At 65.0% G+C, this 19,475-nt stretch overlaps 1 protein-coding gene across 1 annotated transcript; it reads right to left on the bottom strand.

Moving 5' to 3' along the window:
- Positions 1–1,870: 1,870 nt before the first annotated feature.
- Positions 1,871–11,519, bottom strand: ONECUT3 (one cut homeobox 3). The gene is made up of 2 exons (XM_004595923.2): positions 10,325–11,519; positions 1,871–3,369 (listed from the first exon to the last, which is right to left on the bottom strand). Exons 1-2 carry the CDS (start codon positions 11,517–11,519, stop codon positions 3,074–3,076), a joined length of 1,491 nt encoding a protein of 496 aa, XP_004595980.2. The 3' UTR covers positions 1,871–3,073.
- Between the last annotated feature and the right edge of the window lie 7,956 nt (positions 11,520–19,475).

The raw sequence follows: 19,475 nt of genomic DNA, 5'->3' as shown, positions 1-19,475 counted from the left end.
CGCACACCCACCCGCGGGGAATCGAGGTGCCCAGGGTAGACACACACGCACCTGTGGGAGATGACCAAGCCGGGGACGCGCACCCACCCGCCGGGGGCTTCTTGCCCAGCCAGGGGACGTGCACCCACCCGCCAGGGGCTCCCTTGCCCAGCCCAGGGACGCGCACCCACCCCCCGGGGGACGCCATCCAGGCGCCCAGGCCCAGTCCGGGCCGTGCACCCACCCGCGGGGGGTGGCACGCAGCCCATTGCTTCATTGGGTGCGCCCCCTGAGCCAAACCACCTGCAGCCCAGACAAGCCGCCGCCGGGGACACGAAGCGACGGCGACGCGGGTCCGGGTCCCCACGCGCGGGCGGTGATGGCATGAAAGGGGTGGTGTGGGGTTGGGGCACCCCGGGGAGCACGCGTCTCCCCCGCTTCCCATGCGCTCACGCACACACGCCACGCGGAGGGAGTGACTAGAAAATAATTTATTGAGGAAAACAAAACCAAAAAAGAAAACAACCACAGACCCAGCACAGCGATGGGCAACAATGGGGGTTAATTTTTTTTTTTTGTCTTTTTGACTTGTTGAGTCTGTTGCCTGGGGTCGCGACGGGGAGGAGGGGTGTCCAGCCTCCCTTGAGCCCCGGAGCACCCCGCGGGCCGGCCGCCTTCCAGCCCCCACACGCACCCCACTCCTGCGCCGCGCTCCCCCTCTGGATAAGGGGGTTCCAGGCGGGAGGTGGGAGGGGGTCCCCAGGTGGACGATGGGGGAGGGATGGGCGACAGAACTGACCCTGACTGATTGTCCGGGGGTGGTGGGGGGCGTCTCTGACCCAGTCACCTGCTCCCCGCCGGGCAAGGGAGGGGCTGGAGGCGACCCCCCCGACCTACCCCACCTGCTGCCCACGGACACGGAGCAGGTGTCGCGACCGCGGGACGTGGGGGATGAGTGGGGGGGACAGCACGGACTGCGCAGGACACACACGGATGCGACACGGACCCGGGGCCGCCCCCCGCCCGCCCCCACCCCCACCCCCACACAGCATCACGGAGCCCGTCAGCCATGCAGCGAATCAAATCCTTTTTTTTTCTTTTTTTACATTTTTTTTTTACCCTCACCCACCCTTTTTTCTCTTTAAATTACATCGGAACGCAGAACACATAGAATCATAAATACTCTCATAAGACTCGGGAAAAAGAAAAAAACAAGAGACACAACAAGCCGGAGACGGAAAACTGCACCCTGCCCCCCGCTGGACCCCCAGCCCCGACATTCACGACGTCTCCCACCGACTCGTCAGAGAACCCACATGCGGTCGCCTGCAAAAAAATTATAATCTGACAGTATAAAGCTTCAAGTCACGTTATTTCCAAAAACTAGCTAAGGACTTCTCTCCTTCGTCACATAAACTATACATTAGATATCTTGAGGTATTTCAGAGAAAAATTGTCAAAGGCTCAAAGGGATTGTGCTGGAGGTGGGGTTCCCTGCGTGGATCGGGGTGAGGGGGACCCGGGGCAGAGGGGGAAGGGGGCGGCTGGGGCGGGTGCGTGCATGTGAGTACAGGCGTGTGTGGGTACGTGGCGTGTGGCGTGGACACACACACGTGCGTGGGGTGCACACGGGTAGGGCGCTTGGGTGGCAGTGAGCTGCTTGTCACTTCTGGGTGACTTACAAGGTCCTAAGTCACCTTTAGCCCAGCAGAGGGCGTCGGGGACGCCCGAGGGGGCTGGCGGTGGCAGTGCTGGAACAAAGTGGGAGGACCCGGCGCCCCTTCCTGGGGGGGAAAGAAAGAAACCCCTGGCGCAGCAGGCGGTGGGCGCACTCTCCCGTGCGCACCGCGCGGAGTGAACGCGGGCTCTGCCTGGGGCGGAGTGGGGCTTGCCAAGTGGGCGGGAAGGAGGGTATTAGCAGGTGCATGTGCGCGCGCGCGCGTGGACTGGGGGTTGGGGGAAGGTTGGTGGCAGAGCGGGAACAGGGATTCTACACTCGGAGGATCCTGCCCCAACTCCCAGAAGGTTCTAGACGCATCACTCAGATCGGGTTTCTCAAAGCTGGAGCATAGCGAGTGGATAAGGACAAGAGAACATTCCACACACTTCTTTGGTTCAGGAGAAAGGCACTCATCGACCTCACTGCTCGCTCGCTCGCTTCCTCGCTCGCGCTCTCTCTCTCTCGCTCGCGCGCTCAATCTCTCTCTCTCTCCGGAGGGGCAGGAGGCAGGGAACCCCAGAATCCAGTCAGGTCCTTGGGGGAGGGGATCTTTGGTATCGGCGTGATTTTTCCAATCACAAATGTGAACGTTACTGAGGTAGCCTAACCTAGCCGGCGGCGGCGCGCTCCGCTCTCCGGGGAGGGTCGGGGTCGGTCCAGCTGCGTGGCCGGTGGTCCTGCGGGGTCGCCGGAAGCCACGGAGGGCTCGTCTTCTCCAAGACCCCTATCCCCTCGCACAATTGTTTTTGTCTTTGGGTTTCTTTTTCTTTTCTTCTTCTTTTTTTTTGGCAAAGAAATGGGCGCAGGCGGACCCCACCTTCCAGCTCTGCTCCACCAGGTCGGCTCCGTGGCGCTCCACCAGGGGTCCCGGGCGCGGGTGGGCATTTCCCGGGCTGCTCGCCGGCCTTCAAGGTGCCTACAGGGAGGGAGGGAAGGAGGCGAGGCCGGGACTGCTCTCGCCGTCGCCGCCGCAGGCGTTAAGGCAGGCGACGGCGAATCTTGGCACGCGGAGTCGCTAGGGGCGGGGGTGGCGTCGCGGACGCTCGTGGGGTCCCAGCGCTGCCTGGGCCTGGACGTTTTGCGGGGAGGGAGCGGGAGGGCTAAGGATTCTTTAGAATCCTACTGCAGTGACCCCGTTCCTGGTCTTGAATGTGCTTGTCAACCCGCCTTGGGGATGGAGGGCTGGGGACACCCCAGGAAGTCCTGGGGCGTCCAGAATGGAGGCTGGGGGACGGAGGGGGCCTCTCCCTGCCGCCCGCTCCTTCGGGGCGCAGGGTGTGTGTGGGTAAGGGGGTATGGGGGCGCAGGGCTTCCTTTGGCCTGGAGGGGCAGGGCCGTTTGTGCGCTGGGCCCAGGCCGCCCCCGCCCCGGGGCTCAGGCCTTGGAGAAGGTGGCGGCGGCGGCAGCGGCGGGGCCCGCGGGAGTCGCGCCCGGCTCGTCGGCCCAGCGGTTGACGCAGCGGCGCCGCGCGTTCATGAAGAAGTTGCTCACGGTGTTGAGCTCCAGGCCGAGCTGCTGCGAGATGGTGAGCTGCATTTCTTTGGACGGCCGCTTGTTCTCCTTGAAGATGGCGATCAGCGTGCGCCGCTGCAGGTCGGTGAACACCAACCGCTGCTTCTTGGGCTGCAGCGCGCGCTCCTTCTGCTGCTCCTGCTCCTTGCGCTTGCAAGCTGCGGGCGGGCGCGGGGCGCGGCGGGAGGCAAGAGGCCAAGGTCAGCGCCCGCCCCGTCGCCACCGCCGCGCCCGTGCCCCAGGAAGTCGCCACCCAGGGCCCCAAGACAGGCTCCCCGGGGAAGCAGGGGGCGATGGTTCCCAGTCCCTCTCCTCCTCCCTGCCCAGGGATCCCGGGGTTGTGTCCCCAACACCAACCTCAATTTCCCTTCCTTGTAACACTCCCAGGAACATCTGCTCCCCTCCCTCCACACACACACACACCCATTGGCACTGTCACCCCCATGGGTGGCCTTGGGCGCATGCAGGCTGACAGCCTTTGGGGAGCCACTACCCGCAGACACGCAGGTGTGCACACGAAGCAGGAGTCGGTGGCCACTCCCTCCTCCCCACTGGCTAGGGAACCCATAGCTTCCCCAAGGATCCATTCAACAGAATGATGGCTAGGGCTCCAGTCCTGTCTGCTCCGCTTCCCATCCAGCTCCCTGCTGGTGCACCTGGGGTGCTCAGCCCCTGCACCCACGTAGGAGACCCATATGGAGCTCCTGGCTTCTGGCTGGCCCAACCCCAGGTGTTACAGCCCTGACCCAGCAGCACTTGCAAGGTCCTGGAGTCCATGGCCTGGCAGGTGCCCCATCTGACCGGTGGGCTCCTAGGAGGGGGAATTTGTGTCCCTTCCCTACACAAAGAGTGGTGTAGGGAGGACAGGGTGGACACTGGCCCATTCACTCTGCCCTCCCACCCCCGTGTCTCCCAGCAGGTGCCTGGGGGAGTCCCCCAGGCAGAGACTGGGGGAGGGGCCGGGCAGCCCAGCCGTGGAAAACTTCACGTTTTGTCGAGCACAGCAGAAAGAGACCGGGCCGCCCCTTTCCTGGCGTTCAATCTAATTACAGCTCGTCAGGCCGGCCGATCGATCCGGCAGCGCAGGCCGAGCTGTTTACCGCCAGCGGCCTCCGGTAGGCGCTCCCCTCCCCCACGGCAGGCTGGACACGCCCCCCGTGGCACTGCCCTCCCCCAGCCGGGTGCCAGCGCCGCCCCCCCCCTCCTTACAGGAGGTGAAAATGGAGGGGAGACCGGCAGGGTTGGAGGCGCAGATGGGGTGGGTGTACGGGCCCCATGGAGGGAGGCCTGCAGCATCCCAAGGAACCCGGAAGGGAACCCGGAAGCTGGGTCAGGTCCGCATCACATCCTAATTATCCATCACCTCCATCACCTCCTCCATCACCTCCTCCTCCATCACCTCCTCCCCCCTCCTCCTCCTCCATCAACCCTCCTCCCTCACCTCCTCCTGGTATACATCAACCACCCCTGCCTCACCTCTGGTCTGGTGACCCTTTGTATGGTTCCCACCATCAGCAGGGTTGCCTCTCCCACCCCAGCTGTCTGCATCCACCTTGCCCCTAACCCACGATTCTGCACAGGCCCTCAGCCCTCACTCCTTCACCAGGTTCCCCGCTGGCTCCCAGGCAAGCCTTGCAGGCCGCAGTACTCAAGGCACATACAGGGGCCATGTCGGCTTCCAGCATTTTCCAGGCCAGGCCCCTCCCCATCTCCTCCACCTCAGGGCCTCTGCAGGGGCTGCTCCCTCTGTCTCCTTGGAGCCCAGGGGTGAGGGCAACCTGGGGCCAGTCCCTTGAGGCCGGTTGCAGGGAGAGACCAGGACTCCATCCCCAACTCTGAATGGGCAGGGCAGGCTTCCTGCCACCAAGTCCTGGAGCTGCCCACTGCAGCCACTCCACACTTGCAGCTGCATCCAGCAGATGGCAGCATGGCTCTCTGGCCTCAGAGGCCACGTGGGGCCCACAGCGGGTGTAGCCAGGTCAAATCGTTCTGGGACGCCCTCCGGGGTCAGTCGCCTGGGACACTGGCACCTATCTGTACCTGCCCCGCAGGCTTTGACTGTGGGCAGGCCCTGAGCCCCTCAGTGCCTCCCTCCCTCCCTGGGACCCAACCACTGTCCCTGCTCTGTACCCCAGTACTGGGTTCCCGAGAGGTGAGAGGCAGCGAGCACCCCGCACACACAGCCCTGACTCCTGGCTGGGGGGTGGGGAGGTCAGGGGCTCACAGCTGGCCCTCCCCACTCTTCCTCAAGCCCTCCTAGAAGGGACTTCCTCCATGGCAGCACTGTGTATGGGGGGAGGCTCAGGCGGGCGCATGGGGCCACAGGGTCTCAGTGTCACATGCAGGCCAGGCTCCAGGCACTTGTTGTCAGCAGCATTCTACGACAGGCCCTCCCCCACCGGCCCCCCGCAAGCAGTGGGGGCACTGGCCAAAACTGGGGGGGACAGAGAGCTCCTTCCTGGCTTTCACCGGCACCAGTGTGGCGACAGACTGCACCACGTCCCCACCACCCCTCCCCAAGTGCCCCTCCCAGCACTTAGGGGACTCCCCAAGGGAGGGGGGCTTCAGTTCAGGTGGGGACACGCCTCGGCTGGGGAACTGGGGGCCAGGTGTGTGGCAGACAGTTGGAGGAGGGCTGCAACCAGTAGGGGTGGAGGGACATTGTACAGTACCCTCGGTGTCCAGCCCCAGAGCGGGGGCAGGGAGAAGCAGTGCCCACCCACAGCCCCTCCCTCCAGCCACCCCAAGTCCCGGGATCCAATACACAGTCTGGTCTCCGGCTGGGATGATGGCGGGTTACCTTGGTAACATGTCCTGCTCGGCCACCAGCTGCCGGCCCAGTGGTGGGGGAACGGCGCACTACCCCCTGCCCGCCTCTAAACGTCCTGTTGGTCACCCCACCCCACCCCTCCGCACCCACTCCCCACCTCTGCAGGAGTTGCCCAGAGGTGCTAAGCCAAGCCCCTGCTCAGCACCCCCTCACCTGCCTCTGAGCGCCCCCAGAGCCGGGACCTGCCCTGTCCCTCCCTCCCTCCTCCTGCTCTGTCCCCAGCTCACCTGGGCCGGCGCCCAACCCGGGTGAGGTGCCGCCTCCCTCCCGGCTGGCTGGCCGGCCCAGTTCCCCTGATGGGATTTTAATGGCCGCATTTTCAAATTAGTTCTGCGTCTTTCAAACGCTTATCAACCAGAGCACAAACTCCAGGCCTTCCACCTGGACACAGGGCTCCACCTGGAGGTGTAGGGGGGTGTCCTGGGACAGACCTGGCACACACTTGCACCTGCAGGTGCCCCCAAACCCCTGGCTCTTTAAAAAGACATTAAGCAGGCAGCAGGCAGCATTTGGAAACGTATTTGAAAAAGATGACAGCAAAGGGACCAGTGACAGTCAGAGGAGAGCAGCCAGCCCGGAAACAGGGCTGAGGGCAGATGCAGTGACAGCCGCCCCAGCTGGCCACGACTGTGGGGGGAGGTGGTGCTGGTGGCCACACAGAGAACCCGCCAAGCACCTGGTCCTCCTCGATGCTTAGAAAAAAATTTTAAAAAGGGAGTGGCACTGTAGGCAAAGCTGCCAACTGCAGTGCCAGCATCCCATTTGGACACCGGTTTGAGTCCCAGCTGCTCCACTTCTGATCCCATTCCCTGCTCTTGGGTCTTGGAAAAGGAATGGAGAATGGCCAAAGTCCTGGGGACCCTGCACCCTCGGGCCCCCCACCCATCCTTCCAGAGATATTTTTGACTAAAACAAGGAGAAGCACGCACACCTGCTGGCGGCCCCTCAGGGAGGAATGCGGCAGGATGGGGTGTGGCTCGGGTAGGACCCCCCCACCCCCGCACCATGGCGGGAGCTGCAGCTGCTCCGCTTCCTGCCCAGCGCCCTGCGGCCGCACCGGGAGACCCAGATGCCGCGGGCTCAGCAGGCGGGAAGGTGCCATCGCCATCTTGGGGCTGAGGGCCACCCCACCAGCCAAACTCTGTCCCTCCAGCTCCCCTTTGCACGCCTGGCAATGAAGCTGTACAAAAGTAGTCAATAAAATAACTACATTTGGCCGGGGGCTGTGTGTGTGTGTGTGTGTGTGTGACAGCCGAGGAGGTAAACACGCCTTGTTCTAAGAAATCGGCCACATAGGATCCAATGTTATATTTTGACAGGACTGAGGAGAAAAATTAAAAAAAAAAAGGTGGGACAAAGCAGGGAGGTGGCACCCACGGGGGGAGGGGGCGCCCCATCCTGCTCCAGGCCTGGGTGGCGGATGGTCCCCTTCAGGTCTCACCGCGGACCCCCACTTGGCAGAGGGGGAAACTGAGGCTGTGGGAGGAGGGGTCGACTCTCTCCTCCACCCCTGGGGTGCTGAGGGCTGTATTGATCCGGGTCCATATTTAATTAAAATCTGGCTTCCCTGCGGCGGCCGGCTCCGGGCTCCAGCCTTTGTCTTCAGCCCAGGCGCTCCAGGCCAGGGCTCGGGCACTGCCCACTGGGGTTCCCTCCACCCCCCACCCCCCCGCTGGTTGTCAGACTTTAGCCCTGTAGGCAGCTGGGGAGCAGCACCCCTGGAGGCTGAGTGACCCTTAGGGACACTGGTGGGACGGGAAAGGGGTGCCTGATGTGCACCTGCCCCCCTCCCGCATACCCCACTTCTAAGGGCTCCCAGTGCCCACCCTCCTCACCCTGGCTACCTTGGGGTGCCCAGCCCCCAGACCCTCATCCCTGGAGCCCCCAGCTCTCCCCACTTTCCAAAGGGGCTGGGATGGGGTGTCCCTGCTGTGCCCCAGGCTACTGAACGGGCGACCAGTGGCACCTGCCTTGGCTTTGACGTTGTGTGTTATGTGGCGTGGTCACCTGCCTCAATGTCCCCCACTGGTCTCCGCCGTCCCTTAGGGTCTCAGCTCACCCAGGACTTCCGGTGGTGGGGTGCAGAGTGGCCTGCCTGCCTCTGTCTGACATTTTATTTTCATATACATATTTTTTTCCTGATCAGATAGGAAAAATACTTTTTTTCTTCTGCAGTTGCAATTTAAACAATATTTGAAGACGGCCGGAGCTATCGACCCGGCCATGGTGATAAATTAGAGACGGTAATTCGAAGGCATCGACCGCCCCACCCCCGCCAAGGCGCAGGCCCCTGCCTCCCCAGCCCCTCACCCATAATTACCCGTGGACGCCGAGGGAGGAGGGGACAGCCCTGGGGATGGGGGCTGCAGCACAGGCTCACCCTCCCTGATGGACACATTTTACAGACGGGTAAACTGAGGCACACAATGGGGCCAGGTCCCTAACGCCCTCATTTCCCATAGTCCTAGAGAGAATAAGGTTGTCGGGAGGGGATGGGGGGGAAGCAGGCCAGGGTCTCTCTCCCCGCCCCTTTTCTGTCCCTCTCCTGTGTGTGGGATGGGCTGGGGACTTGAGGAGGCCCCAGATTTCGCTGTGCCCGGGATGGGGTCCCAAGAGGGCCCGGGAGCCGACCCGGTAATCGGTCTTGTGGGATTGATCCTGGGGGCTGCGGCCGAGCCGCAGAGGGGGGGACGCGCCCCCGCCTCCCCTAACCGCGGCGATTTGCCGCCACTTAACCGCTTCTCATTTGCGCAGCGAGCGGAACTAAAGGCCTCCGGGTGCCTAATTAGCCCGCCCTGGGCCACCACCTCTGGCGGCCCGCAGGACCCACGGGGGCGGGGGCCGTGGGCAGGGGCTGGCTTGCCGGTTCCGGATTCCCCCAACACCCCCACCTTGTTCCTCCAAGTAGCCAGGCCATGACCGCTGCCTGCCGCGGCTACCCTGGGTGCACAGGTGGCCTCGGGTTCCCCATGGGCCACAGGGAGCTGACAGCTGCTGGCTCCACCGGCCGCTGCCCAGTGAGTGCAGCCCCCGTACCTTGACTGGGGGCATAGGGTCCATAGCACAGGGGACATTCTCTGGCCCTCCCTTTTCATCCACGTCCGGGCAGAGCAGGTCTGGCTCGTCCCCAAACACCCCTGCCACACACCAAGTCCCTGCATTTCTTCCCCTTCAAAGGGCAGATCCCAGACGTCTGTTGTTGCCTCCCACAGTCATCCTCATTTTGCAGAGAGGGGAAACTGAGACAGTCTGGGGTGCTGCTGCCCAGGGCTGGCTTGGGGGACAGGTGGCACAGGGACCCCCCTCTGACTGTGCCTATCCGCTGGCCTGCGTGGAGTCCCTGCCTGCCCGGCTTCTGCAGGCCGAGTGTGCGAGACGCCATCGATTGCCCAGCGCTCAGGCTGCTATTGTCCCTGTGGTCGGGGTACACGCCGCCTCCTAGCCCCTCCACCCTGGCCTGCACCCCTACAGGCTCCCAGGAGATGAGGGCCTCCCCCCAGCTGTGCAGGAGGCAGGTACAGACCCAGCTGTTGTCAGCTGGGAGGTAGGGGGCAGCGGAGTCCCCAAGGGGCCCGTGCCTGAGGATAAGAGGGGGCAGAGAGAGAGAGAAAGAGAGAGACAGAGAAAGCAAGGAGGCGCGAGAGGAGAACAGAATAGAGACCGGCGGCCGGCGCGGAGGGGGCGCTCAGCCCCAGCGGAGCTGAGGGGTGAAGGCCGCGGGGATGTGGGTCCAGGGGCTGGCCGCCCTTCCCCCTCCCGCTCGCCGGTGACCTTTGCCAGCGGCCAGAGCGGAGGAGGGGGTTATCGATCGCAGGAGCCGAGCTACAAAGAAGCGGCCGGGGCTGAGCGCCGCTGGGCTTGGGCAGCTGCGGCGGCGGTGGCCGCAGCACCGACCAGGCGCTCCGCGGGGTCCAGAGCCGCAGGCTGGTGGGGCGGGGGTGCTTACTCTCCAGTGGCACCTGGGGTTGACTGCAGCGGCGCTTTCGGGGACACAGCGCCAGCGCGCGCGCACACACACACAATAAGATACCCCAAGAGTCGCTGGCACGAGTCTGCCAGGCACGGGGAACCCCTAGCTCCTTCCCGGAGGGGCAGTGGCAGCGATGTGGGAGGTTGGAGTGCGGCCCAATATCTCTCTCTCTCTCTCTCTCTCTCTCTCTGGGATGGCACAAAGGCAGAGACGCAGACGGCAGGGTGGCCTCCTGCGAGGGATCTCCGAGCGCCAGAGCGCCAGGCGGGGAGTGGGGAGTGGGCAGCGCGAGCCGGCGTGCCCGGGGTCCTACCTGCTAGGCGTAGCGCCGACATGCGCTGGAACTCAGGCTCCTGCAGCCACTTCCACATCCTGCGGAAGGTCTCTCGGCCCGACTTGAGCTTGCTCCAGGGCTTGGGGTTGCGCAGCAGGTCGGAGAGGGTTCCCTGCGAGCGGCACAGGATGCGCTGCGCGAAGATGGCCTGCGGGATACTGTAGCGCTTCAGCTCGGCCGTGATGCGCTGCGCCACTTCCTTGGTATTAATCTCCTCGGCCGCTGCGCCCGCGCCCGGGCCACCGCCGTTGCCGCCGCTGCCCGGACCACCGCCACCGCCCGCGTGTGGCCCGTGCGCCCCGGCCGCAGCCAGCCCGCCTAGGGGCGCCAGCAGCCCCGCGGCGCCCCCGCCGCTCGCGCCGCCGCCGCCAGCGCCGCTGCCCCCTCCGGGCAGCCCGCGGGCCAGCGCGTCCTCGGCGCGCCCCAGGAGTGCGGCGTGCGGCTCGAAGGCGCCAGGCGGCAGCAGCTTGTCCCCAGCCAGGTGGCCAGGTGCGCCGTAGGCGGCCAGCGGCGGGGGCGGCGGGGGCGGGGGCGGCGGCTGCGGGGCGCCGTGCAGCGCCGGTGGCAGCGCGTTGGGCAGCGGCGACAGCGGCGATCCCATGGCGGGCAGCTCCTTGCCGTAGGGCCCGTAGAGGTGGCTTACGGAGGCGAGCGCCGCGCGTTCGTCGCGCATCAAGGTGAAGCTGCCGCTCACGCTGGCCGCCAGGCGCTGCGGCGGGGGTGGAGGGGGCGGTGCGGCCGCCGGGTGCGCGTGGGGGTGGCCGCCGTGCGCCCCGGCCACGGCCGCGGCCGCCGCGTGCTGGTGGAACTTGTCGGCCACGGCGGCGAGTGGAGGCAGGTGCTGCAGGGGCGTCAGCGTCGTGTAAGTGCCGCCCAACCCGGGCGCCTCGCAGGCCATGCCCATGGCTGGGTGCAGCGGGCCGGCTAGCTCCCCGCGGAAGTCGGCGCCGCTACCTGCGCCGCCCGCAGCTCCGGCTCCCCCGGCGCCGCCCCCACCGCCGCCGCCGCCGTCCAACAGGCTCGCCATGCCCGCCACCAGGCCCGGGCGCCCCGGCGCCACCAGGCCGCGGTGCTGCGCCGCCGCCGAGCGCGCGTGGCCGGGGCTCAGCAGCTCGCCTGCCTGCGCGTGGGCCACGCCGTGCAGGCCCCCCAGGCTCTCCAAGCTCAGCTCCATGCCCGCCCGCCGCGCGCGCTCCTCGGCGCCGGCCCGGCGCGCTCAGGGCCGCCGCATGCTCCCCGCCCGCTCCTCCGGTGGCTGCGAGGCGCTCGGCCTGGCCCGGCTGCGAGCGCGGCCACCAGGATGTGGCGGGGGAGCGGCCGCAGGCTCCCGGGCCCGGGTCTGACGTCAGCGCCCCCGCCCACCTGCTCCCGCCGCCGCCGCCGCCGCCAAGCTGCCCGCCCGGCCCGGCCCCCTCGAGCGCCAGGCTGACCAGAGTGGAGTCGGGCTTAAAGCAGAGCGGGACAGCCTCTGCGCAGGCCGGGGAGGCCGCCCCGCAGTGTCGGCGAGCGCGCTGGGAACCCCCGTGCCTGCTCTAGGATTCCCCTCCCGAGGGGCCCACTGGCTCTTGCACCCCTCGGAGAGTACCTTGCCGCAATGACGGGGACGCGGGGCAGTCATGTGTGTCCCCCCCAACACCTTGCACCCTAGGGAAGGAGGCGGCGGCGAGGGCCAGGGCCGGGAGTTTGCTCCGGCGGAGAGGGCAGCTTCCATGGGAGCACACCCAGCCACAGGTTCCCCAAATAATAGTAGAACCCCTGGCTTCAGAGGGTGCGCAAAGGCCCCTCCAGTGGCAGGATCCTGCGAGCGCCCCGGGAGAACGGCCCAGCCATGGGCGGCGGGAACAGCGCCCCCAAGCCCTGCGGCAGGCCTGGGTTGGGAGCCCCTACTTTCCCAGGGGTTCCTGGGGTTCGCGGAGAGGACAGGTACTCCCTGTTCCTCAACATTTGGACTGCGTGGAAGTGGAAATAACCCCTCCAATTGGGGAGAGGCCTGGATTGGGGTGTAGGCCCAGGTGGCCAGCCAGGCCCTACTGGGGGTCCCTACAGGACAGTGGGATTGCCAACCTCAAGCCCCTTCACCCCCTTCCACAAGCCCACCATTTCCTAGGGTAGTAAGTGGGGGGTGAAGGTGCTTACTGGGGGTCTCTTGTGGAGAGACGCCCCTGAGCCTAGCAGGGTTGCAGCAGGGAGTCACGCCCCTGAGCCCCTTCCCCGCACCATTTTTAGCCATCAAGATGACTGTTGCGCCTTGTCCATGTCGCTATGAGCAGAGCACAGATTCTCGTCGGGATGTTGGCATGGGGGGGGGCAGGACTCCCTGTGCCTCAGTTTCCCCTCTGCGGTGCAATAACTATGCCTCCGACCCTGGGCTGACCGAGGGTATCCGGTGGGGCCTCTGTACTTGGTGATTTAGTAAGCGCCCACGGTATACCAGACAGACATTCCTTCTGTTGGAGGCTTCCAGTGCCTTCTAGGGGTGCGGGCGGCCAAGCCACCCTCTGGGTCCTCTGTCCCCACCTCCCGCACGTCCAGGTCCCTGAGCAGCCCAGCTCCAGGTCTCTGCCCAGTATCTTCCAGGTGGAGGGGAGAGGCCTGGGTCTGGACAAAGGACTGTCCATTCTGGTGCAGGTCCCTAGGTTGGGGGTGGCGGGCAGTGTGGTTTCACAAGCCTGTCCCCCCCATCTCATCCTGCAACAGTCACAGATAATTAAAAATAATCGTGGAATCTAGAAATCAATCAACCGCTCTAAGCCGACAGCTTCGGGCCTGGAGGAGACCCCTGGGGGGAGGCTGGGGACCCAGGCGGAGTCTGCCCTCCCTTGCCAGAGGCAGGAGCCCATGCTGGGGGGTGGGGGCTGGGACGGTGCAGGCTGTGGTCTGAAGGACCTGGGAGAGGCCGCGTGACCCTTGTGAAGGGGAAATGGAGACATGGGGCTCCCTCTCTGGAATGGTGACAGAACCCCTTCCTGGCCACTGGGCTCCGACTCCCCCAGTCCAGGATAAGGGGTTAGGGGGCCACGCCTTGGCCATAGGATGTCGCTTTCAGCAGGAGGCTGGGCAACTCAGAGCTAGGGGATCTGGCAATGTCACTCCCACCAGGAGGCTGGGCACAGATTTGCTGGGTGAGGAGGGAGGAAGTGGTGGACACCCCCCTCCCACGGCCTCTCTGCGTTCTAGTAATTAGTGAAATAGAAGCAGCGGCCACGGGGCAGGCTGGCAGAGCGGGCCTCCATCGACCTGGGTCATTAGGCAAATTGCGATGGGGGAGGGGTGGGCCTAGGCTGGAGAGAGACCCCTGGGACCTCGGCCTCTTCGCTGGAGCATGGGGGGTCTCTGTCCCCACTGGAGTCGGCGCCTCAGGTGCCCAAGCCTCCGCTCCAGGGGTGCCAGCTACAGGGCGCTGGTCACCTCCAGGCCCCGGGCTCCTGGACCTCGCAGCTCCTTCTGCGGTTGGGGTGGTTCCCTGGCAGGGCTGCAGACACCGGGAAGAGCGGAACTTTGCACTCGGGGCTCCAACTTGGCACTTTCTTGGGTTCCGTTCTTCTCTAACCAATCCCCCCCCCCGCGCCCAGATGCAGGTCCCTTGCCCGGCGGCACCCTTCTCCTTTAGGACAGCGAGGTATTCGTAAGCGAGGGCGATTCGCGGCACCCCGCCCCAGCACCCTAAAGGCCTTGTTCCCAGCCCATCCTCTTGACCCCATTCTAAACCCCAGCTGCACGCCCCGCGCCCCCGAGCCTCGCCGCCTTCGTTCGGGCGGGGTAAAGGGAGTTGAACGGGCGCGAGGAGAGAGGGGCTGCGTTCCCTGCCCGCGCAGGAGTCCCCGCTGGGCCGTGCGCCAACCCAGGCGTCCCCTCTTCGCCAAGGGGCGCAGGGACGTCCCGAGCACCCGACTCCGCTTGCCGCGACGTGGGGTTTCGCTCCTGGCGGGTCCCACGTCCTGGGTGCCCCAAACGCGGTGGAGGGGCACCAGAGGCTGTGCTCACCCGCGGGTGGACGCCCCCCCACGGTTTCTTGGGTGACAGCTGTGCCCGATCGATCCCCACGCCCGCCGAGACCATCGAATCTTCGTGGCGTGGCTCTCAGGCTGCCCCGCGCGCCCGATCTCAGCAAACAGCACTCTGGTTCGCTTGCGCGGAACCGGGTCTGGGCCCCGGGAACGGGGCTGTGCCGCCCTGGGGGGCTGTGTCTTCCTCCTCCTGTTCCTTTGGCAACTCGGCCTGGTGGGCCCCGGCGTTCTAGAGGCGCCGCGGAGGGAGCTCCTGGCGCCGATTCACACCACTCTCCGGGCTGGCGCGGGTGCTGGCGACACCAGCTTGCTGATGCCTCGATTTCTCATCTAGGAAGTTGACACCCGGGGGCGAGGGGCTTGCGGGAGGTGGAACCGCAGGGGTCTGGACCCTCGTGCCAGGTCAGGCAGCCCTGCGCGCGGGCTCTCCACCTGCTTTCACGACCCCCGCGCGCGCCCCTCTTTTGGAGTCGCCAGGGCGCGGGACCCGGGCTCCCAAGACGCTACAGCCGGCACTGCGCCGCTTGCCCCAGGCCCGACTCCAATGACACCAGTTCAGGGGAGCTGGCCCCGTTGCTCCGCAGTTTGGGAATCTGAGGTCAAGTGTGGCAGGGCGCGCGGGCTGCGGCCACCCAGGGGTGGGGAGTGAAGGAAACGCGTCCGGCCTGAAGGCCCGAAGCCGGCACAGCCCCCGACTGCGCCGGCTGCTCGGGGACCCGCCGTTCCGAAGGCCGAGACTTCTCCGCAGCCGCGAAACCCGCGTCGGGCGCTGCGGCTGCAGAGGGACTCAACCGCGGCCCCACCAGAGGCCAAGACCCCTGAGCCCCGACCTCGGTGCTGTGCAGCCCCCGAGCCATCCGCGCCCTGACGCGGAGGGGTCTTTGAGAATCAAATATGCCAACACCAATGGGCGCGTGGAGAAGGCTCAGGGCAGAGCTCACTTTGGGTGCCGAGACTTTGGGGCTCGTGCTCGGACACCCAAGGGAGGCTGCGGCTGCCGGGCGGTGGGGGGACCTCAAGCCTCGACGAGGAGGCGGGAGAGGGGTGGGAAACGCGCCCTAAGGGCCCCTCCCAGCCTGGCGCACCAGAAGGGTGCCCTTCTTCTGGAGTCTGGTGAGAGGGTAGGGCGCAGGTGGTGGGAGGAGCGGAGCCCGTCACCTGAGTCCCCTCTCCCAGCGCCCGCCCAACTCCATCCCGTCCTCCCAGTGTTTGGCCTCGGCTCGTTTCCCGAGGAAGGACCCTCGTTCCAGAAAGGGGATAGGAGTTGGCACAAAGAAAGTGGAGGGGGTGGCGCGCAGGTCTTAGGAGACAAAGGAGGAGCAGTGTAGGGGGCGAGGTAAAGCCAGGCAGGGGAGGGTCCCACGAGATGCCTTGAGCACTAGGGGGACCGTAAAATGACACTCCCGCTCCGCAGTGCTGTGCCTAGGCATTCACGCGCACGTGCGTGTGTCTCTGCATGTCTTTGCGTACATATGTGTGTGTCTGCATCTGTCTGCGTGTGCAGAAAGGACACCCGCTTCCCCCCTTACTAGGAGGACAGTCTCTCAGTCCCCAGGATGGGTGCCCAGAGCTCCTCCTGAAGCGGAGGGCGTGAGGGGGAGGACAGGTGGGCCCCCCAGTGAGGCGTAGCTGACGAGACGAGACCGGCTCGGCTGTGCCCAGGCCCCCCGAGCGCCCACCGTCTGGGCTGAGCTCCTGGGTGGGTGACACTCCCAGATGTCTGGAAGGTTCCCCGCCCCTTGCTGGGCTCCTCCCACTGCGGCGGGCAGCGGGGGAAGCAGGCGGTGGGGGACCAAATTCTCCCACCAGACAGGTGAGGGCATCTGGGACCCTCCCCCACATTCCTTCCTCTCCTTCTCTCGCAGACAGAGGGGGTAGCCGCTGCACCCCCTCCCCAGCCCAGGACCCACACAGCCCCGGAGAAGGGACTTTCTCCTTGTAGGGAGTGCTGTCTAACTGGGGGGGAACAGTGTGCCTCCCCTCCCCTCCCCTCCCTTCCTGTTTCCACCCACCTCCTCCCTTCCAGCCCAAAGGGAAAAGTCGTTTTGGAATCCCTGGGAGGGGTGTGGGAGCGGGGAACCTCCTCCTGCTCCCTCCCCTGGCAGGTGAGTAGCTTGTGTGGGAGCAGCATCCGGAGCCCCCTGGGGTTCAAGGCACCTGCTGAAGGAAACGGATTCTGCGGTCAACTGGTTGACCCCTGGCTGGTTTTGCTGGGACTTCTGAAGGCCTGAGGGCCTTCAGGTCTGAGGAGATGGAGGGTCTGTGTGCATATCTGGCCCCTGGAAGGACAGACAGTTCAAGTAACCCCCCCAACTCTCCCACCCCTCAGGCATGGGCACCCTTCCTGTGGCTTCTAAACCCCAACCTCAGCCCCACCCACCCCGACTCGGTTTCCCCAACAGCAACAGAGCACAGAGGGGGGCCTCCAGGGACTTTGTCCTCCCCAGAATGGGCCTGGGTAGGTGGGGGGAGTGGGCTAGGGGCTTCTGGAAGGAGCCTAGGGAATGATGGCTGGAGAGGAGGAGGGGAGGAGGAGGAAGGGCCCGCCCACCACAGCCCTGCCTGGGATTGATCCGGGATCGATTCTGGGGCGCTGGAGCCAGCTCCAGGCCAGCTCGGCGCTGGGAGGCCCGGAGGGGGTGGCGGTGGACAAAAGGAGGAGGGCTTCTCTGCCTCCTCCTAAGCCCCCCCCAGATCCCTGCCAAATCCTGCAGAAGTCCCTGGAGCTGGGCAGTGGGGGGAGGGACCCCAGTTCTGAGGCAGGCAAGCAGAGACTGCAGGACCTGGTCCTGGGGAAGGGTTTCACTGCGGGGGGGGGGGGGGAGTGTAGTGTGGTGCATAGCAGCCTCAGGCTGTTCCTGGGCGTCCCAAGGGTGTGGCCTTTTGAGTCCCTCCCCCAGAGACCAGACAGAGCTGCTCCAGTAGTGAAAGCCAGCCCCATTTTACCCTCCCGTCCCACGCAGGACCACTTTATGGGTGGTCACACTGAGACCCCAGCTGCTAGGGTACCTGGGCAGCCATGACCCTGGACAGTATGGTTGGTTCAGCTGACAGGGCCACGCAGCTCACCTAGAGCCTCCTGCTTCAGTTTTCCCATGCAGAAAAGGGCCAGCACACAGACGTGCCTCTGTGTGCATGCATCCCCACTGGGCATCCCCACCGGGCCAGAGTCAGGGCGGCGGGGCCCAGCTCCCGGGCTGTGCTCCAGCCATCTGAAGGGTTAGGGCTATCTGTGCCCTGGGCTGCTTGGCCTGCTGCCCCTCCCCGCTGTGTGCCCCTCAAAGACGCGGTTCGGGAGTACTTTGGGGTTCCCATCACTCTGGGGGTCTGTGAAGACGGGGCATCTGCTGGGATCATTACTATGTGTGGCACCCCCACCCCAAACCCTAGGTTTCCAGGTCTGTGTGTGTCATGTGAGGATGTGCAGTGTGAGCAGATGTATGTATAAGTGTGCAGGGTGTGTGTGCACTGTCTGCAAGGCTGTGTGTGTAAGTGTGTGTGTATAGGGCTGTGTGTGTGTGTGCGTGTGTAGGGCAGCAGGTCCTCAGCCCCCACAGCCCTGACTCTCACCTTGTCCTGTCCTGCTCAGGTCCCCTCAGCTCTCGTCAGATGTTCTTGCACTTGACTTTCACAAGCCTCCTGGGCGGCAGACCCCTGGAGGTTCTGGAGAAGGTTCTAGAACACACAGAACCCACTGCCATGCTCAGCCTGGAAAGGCTGGAGCGGGAAGGCTCCCAGAGCAAGGGGCTTGGGAAGAGGTGGCGAGAAGGTGTGGGGAGAGGCAAAATGGCCTCCCCAGCCCATTTCTGCACCTTCGGCGCACAGCTTGGCTGTACTCTGGGCTCTAAGCTCCCTCGCAGGCAGAGTAAGAGGGGAAACACTCGGTGTGTGTCTGTGGCCACGTGTCCTTTTGTGTGTACTTGCAAGGCCAGGATGGGGGCCCAGCACTGCACATGACATGTTGCCAGCGAGACACAGCGCTCAGGTCCCGGGCCATCAATGTCTACAGAGAAGACATGGGCACCTGGGAGCTGGAGTCCTGCGGAATTCCATGGGATGACCGTGTGCACATCTGAGGGGCCTCTTGCTGGAGTATCCCGACCCCCCACCCCAGCCCCCAGCTGTCACAGAGCTGGGAGCAAACCCCAGGGGCCCCGGGAGGGGGAGAACATGTAGGGGGGTGAGTGTGGATGGCTGGATGACGGCCTGCAGTGGCAGCTGGGTACACAGGGCCGGCAGTCTGGGGCCTGTGGCCTGTGTGTGAGGCCTGCCTGGTTGTTGTTGCTGTTTCATTTGTAAAATGTTTATAGGAGAATCACCCATCTGCTGGTTCAGTTCCCAAATGCCAGCAACAGCCGTTGAGCCAAAGCCGGTGGCCGGGAACTCCATCCGGGTTCCTGGATGCGGGAGAGGCAGTGGGCATGGGCAGGAAGCTGGACCAGGACTGAGGCCGTGGACCTCTTCAGGGGCCAGTGAGTGCTCCCACCCTGACACTCAGAAACCAGGACTCCAACAGTGGCCATTGATCCAACAGGGAAGTGGAGGCCCGAGGTGCTACCCTCCCTGCCCCCAGGCCTGAGGGTCCTGGTGCTGGAAGGCCTGGGAATGAATGAATGAATGAATAAGTGAACGTGCACACTGCAGTTCCAGCCTCCCTGCTTCTCAAGGGGATGGAAGCGAGTTGCAAACCCTGGACGTTGCATTCCCCCCTCTGCAGGGGTGGGAGCGGCTGGCTTTGTGTGTAGGGGGGGCAGGCCAGCTTGGGGGCTCCAGTGGGGAGGGGCTGCTGCTGGCAGGGGGCTGCGGCGCCCAAGGAGAGCGACGCTGGGAGCACACAAAAGCAGCCAGGGCACATTAAGTCCATTATCAATATTTTGCCTGGAAAAAAAAATACAAAAAGCATTTTCTTCACTGAAAAATTAATAACCTGGGAGGGGGAGGCTGGGCTTGCCGGCGTGGAGAGGGGAGGGGGCTGAAGCCTCCTTGTGTCCCCCCCCTCCTCCCCTTGCCCCCGCACTGGGTGCCTGACTCCCTCTGGGCCACCTCGCACCCCCACCCCACTCCCACACCTGCACCTGCGCCTATCCAGGCTGCTCTTCCCCGGGCCTGAAGCTGTGCAGCCA

Source organism: Ochotona princeps, chromosome 33, assembly GCF_030435755.1.
Source record: "Ochotona princeps isolate mOchPri1 chromosome 33, mOchPri1.hap1, whole genome shotgun sequence".
NCBI lineage: Eukaryota > Metazoa > Chordata > Mammalia > Lagomorpha > Ochotonidae > Ochotona > Ochotona princeps.
Note: the sequence above shows the minus strand (reverse complement) of the source record. Positions and strands in the feature narration are given on the sequence as shown.

Excerpts from the sequence above, each read along its gene's own strand:
- ONECUT3 (XM_004595923.2), bottom strand. The coding sequence starts at position 11,519 with ATGGAGCTGAGCTTGGAGAGCCTGGGGGGCCTGCACGGCGTGGCCCAC. Across the intron at positions 3,370-10,324 it reads GTCGGCGCTACGCCTAGCAG|CTTGCAAGCGCAAGGAGCAG; the intron begins GTAGGACCCCGG and ends GCCCGCCCGCAG.